General features: G+C 35.8%; 1 protein-coding gene across 1 annotated transcript in view; it reads right to left on the bottom strand.

Moving 5' to 3' along the window:
• CDS1 (CDP-diacylglycerol synthase (phosphatidate cytidylyltransferase) 1) overlaps positions 1-3,530 on the bottom strand; it is a gene marked incomplete at its 5' end in the record, with an annotated part of 36,991 nt that extends 33,461 nt beyond the window's left edge. The window contains one exon of the mRNA XM_008573986.1: positions 3,403-3,530. Within this exon, the coding sequence (XP_008572208.1) occupies positions 3,403-3,530 (128 nt within the window). The remainder of the gene's footprint in view (positions 1-3,402) is intronic.
• Between the last annotated feature and the right edge of the window lie 337 nt (positions 3,531-3,867).

The raw sequence follows: 3,867 nt of genomic DNA on the forward strand, positions 1-3,867 counted from the left end.
CAGAACCCATACGAGCTTTTTTTTTTTTTTTTTTTTTTTTTTTTGTCTTTTTTCCGTGTCCGGCAATGGATCGCAACCCTCAGTGTCGCCCCCGTACCGGACCGGGACCAGCAACGGGATCGCAACCCTTGGTGTTGCCCCCGCGCCTCGCTCAGCCAGTGAGCAGGAACCGGTCTGTATGTGGGATCCGAACCCTCGGCGGGAGCGCCTCCACGCTTCCCAAGCGGCGCACTAGCACAGTGCGCCACTGGGCCAGCCCCATACGAGCTTTTTAAAAAAGTAAATCATTAAGCAGTGTCCTTAAAAGTAATTATCTTAAGTGGTTACATACTTATTGTTCAAACCAGTTATGTGGTGCACAACGTCTTACTGGTACTACAACTATTAAGTGGTTTTTATTTCAAAAGTAATGACAAGATTTTTAAAAAATTATTTTCCTAGAGGCACAAGCATCATGAGTCATCAAGAACCTGGGCTGGCAAGGCAGTTCACCCGAGCCAAGCATTAGGGCCCAGAGGCAGACCTCTGGGTCAATAAACGGGAAACTTGGTGGGCCATCTGGCAGAGAGCAGGAGTTTTTGAGAAAGTGCATCAACCAGTCTTTGGCAGAAGTGGACAGGAAGTGTGTTGGTTCCCTGAGAGAAGGAAGATGGCTTTATAAAGTACAAAAGTAAGTACCAGTAAGGCTACCCTTGGATGTTTCCAGGGTTTCTCAACCTCTGCACCAGCAACATTTCAGGCCAGATAACCCTTTGTTGTGAGGGGCTGCCCTGTGATGTTTAGCAGCCTCCCTGGCCTCTACCCACTAGATGACAGGAAGAGCAACCCCCTCTCTTTGTGACAACCTAAAATGTCTCCACACACAAATGTCCAAACGTCCACTGGAGAAGAGCTTCACTAAAGGATAGAGCTAGACTTAATTGGCTAATGAACATTCCCACAGACCCACACACAGGTCCAGAAATGGATTGGGACAATTTGCCCAGTGAATAAAGACCTGCTGGGCCCCTCCCATTTCAGAGTTTAGGCTCTTTTGGGGCATTATATATTAAATCCTTAAAAATGAGCATAAACCTTGACCAAGCAATTTCACTTTTAAGTTTTTTTTATCCTAGGGAAATAATTATGGATGCTTTAAAAAATTGGCTACAGAAAAATGTTTAATTCAAAAGTATTTTTAATTGTGAAAATTTAGCAATATACTAAATGCCCAGCAATAAACAGTCAGTTGAAGAAACTACTACAGCCATACAATGGAATAAATCATGCAACATTAAAAATGTTCCTGAAGGGCCGGCCCATGGCTCACTAGGGAGAGTGTGGTGCTGATAACACCAAAACCACGGGTTTGGATCCCTATATAGGGATGGCCGGTTGGCTCACTTGGGAGAGCGTGGTGCTGACACCACCAAGTCAAGGGTTAAGATCCCCTTATTGGTCATTTTAAAAAAAAAAAAAAAAATGTTCCTGAAGTATATTTAAGGACATGAAAACATTGTTCTTAATAATCCTACAGAACAGCAAGGTAGAAAAAGTACAATCCCATTTTTATATTACATACACACATACATGATACACAAGAAAAAAAAAGCTTCAAAGAATAAACACCGAAGTATTTCAAATATTAATGTCTTGGTAGGAGAATTACAGGGTTTTTTTTTTTTTCTACAATTCATGTAAATTTCCTATGTAATTAGTATTTTTAATCCTATGTATCTACAAATTCTACGTTTTTGCAAGGCAGTTTTGGGTATTAGATTAAAAAGATGCTAAAAAGTGTTTAAGACATAGATTTGAAAACATTTATGTAATCTTTGTAGAGAAGTTTCTTGAGAAGATTGAAACTGTTATACTATTGTTCATTTTTTAAAACCAATAACATAAATAACATAGTTTTTTATAATAATAAATAACATAGTTAAGACAAAAGGCATGGAAGCCATAGTGCTTAGGTTCAGAACATGGCTCCATCACTTACTAGCTATGAGGTTCCTGACAAATATCTCTGTGCCTCAGTTTCCTCATTTATAAAGTAGGTGCATAACCATACCTGTGTTACAGGGCTGCTGAAAGAATAAATTAGTCAATATTTGTAAAATGCTTGGAGCAGTGACTAGCATGTAATATATATCAATATTAGTTTTTATTTGCTATCGTTACTTTATACCAGAAAAAAAAAACTTGATTATTAAGGAAGATCTTATTATGAAAGACACACAGAAATCCAGGAATCCAGCATCATTCTTATAAAACATTACCTATAAAAAATTTCAGGTCTGAGACAGAGCTGATGAGATTTTAAAGCAAAGGTACATCCGTGAACTAGGTCATGAAACAACTGGGAACAAGAACTATTAAAGTAATAATCATGGTTTTAATAATAGACAGCAAAGATTTGTTCTACTGGTTAAAAAAAATATATATGAAAACACTGCTTTCAACCAACTTATTCTAATATGGTTATCTCCCAAAAAGTAAAAAAGAGAAAAAATTACATTTACTAGATATGACTAAACCAGTGTTTTTCAAACTGCATGCTATAACCCATGGGCAGTAAAATCAATTAAGTTACATCTAAAATCTTTTGTTCAATAACACAGAACACCATCAAACAGAAAAGAAATCAGAGGTCATCACACACAGTAATGGCAAGAACTACTTCATAATATTTTTGTAGTAATTAAAATGTACAACTGTGTGTCTCTTGTAGTGTGGTATAAAATGTATTTCTTACTGTGTGTCATAGTCAGAAAAGTTGGGAAAATGCTGTTCTTTCACTTACTAATATGTAACATTTTATATATAAATCTAGATAAAATCTTACACTTATTTTGCTTTTATAAATTTTATAATTCATATTAATAAAGTATACAATGGAGAGCAATATAAAATTAGCTGAAATTCTCTGGTGATTTAAAAATATATTACAAATATAAAATGGTTAAGGATTGTAGAGTTTTAGACAATAATTTTAAACTCAGTTGAAAGAAAAAAATTACCTATTTCTGTCTAGCATTTGAAAAACAGGGAACAGAGATCATGGAATTTTCTTTATTAGAAGTTCCAATACCAGAAAAAGCAACCTGACGTGGCAAATAGATCACTGGCTTCAGAATCTGACAGCCCAGGACAAGAATCCCCTGTCCACATCTTACTAGCTCTGTAACCTTCACCGTTACCGTCTCAGGCTGGTTTCCTCGTACTTCACAAGGTTTTAAGTATTAAATGGAAGAATGTACATCAGGCATGTAAGACTATGACTCACATACAGGTGGTCAAAAAATATAAACCTTTTTTCTCATAGTTCCTAAACTTACAAAATGTCAAGTTTATTACACGGACAAGGATAACCTCAAAGTTCATCTTGTGCATCAAGACATATTCATCTTCATCAAATCATACCTTGAAGATAAACCGGACAGAGCTTTCTTGAGAATCTTAGGGGTTCTATCTGAGGATGATGAAATTTCTGGAATATCAGAATCTGTTCTGGAATCCAAATCTCCATATCTGTCATCAACATCTGTTTCCTAAAATTAAAGAAAAAGGGAAATCAATTTGCAAAATAATTTTTAAGAAAGCACATGCTTGCCAATGCATTTATTTATTGCTCAGTGTTGTCAAATCTCAGTTACACAATCTAGAACAAAAAACGGCTATTAATTTACCTTGAATACCCAAGCACTGTTATACTTCCTTAGTAGGAAAGTTTCATTGTGTTTGCTAAAATCTTTCAATATAAAGGATTAACTTAAACAGAAGACACAAAAGAAGCCATTTATTTTCTAAATAGGAAGTTTAGGAAAGAATAAAATATTTGTTTTGCTACTTAACTGAGAAAACATGGTGTTATTTCCGTGTACATTC

This window comes from Galeopterus variegatus, unplaced genomic scaffold (genome assembly GCF_000696425.1).
Source record: "Galeopterus variegatus unplaced genomic scaffold, G_variegatus-3.0.2 Scaffold980, whole genome shotgun sequence".
Taxonomy (NCBI): domain Eukaryota; kingdom Metazoa; phylum Chordata; class Mammalia; order Dermoptera; family Cynocephalidae; genus Galeopterus; species Galeopterus variegatus.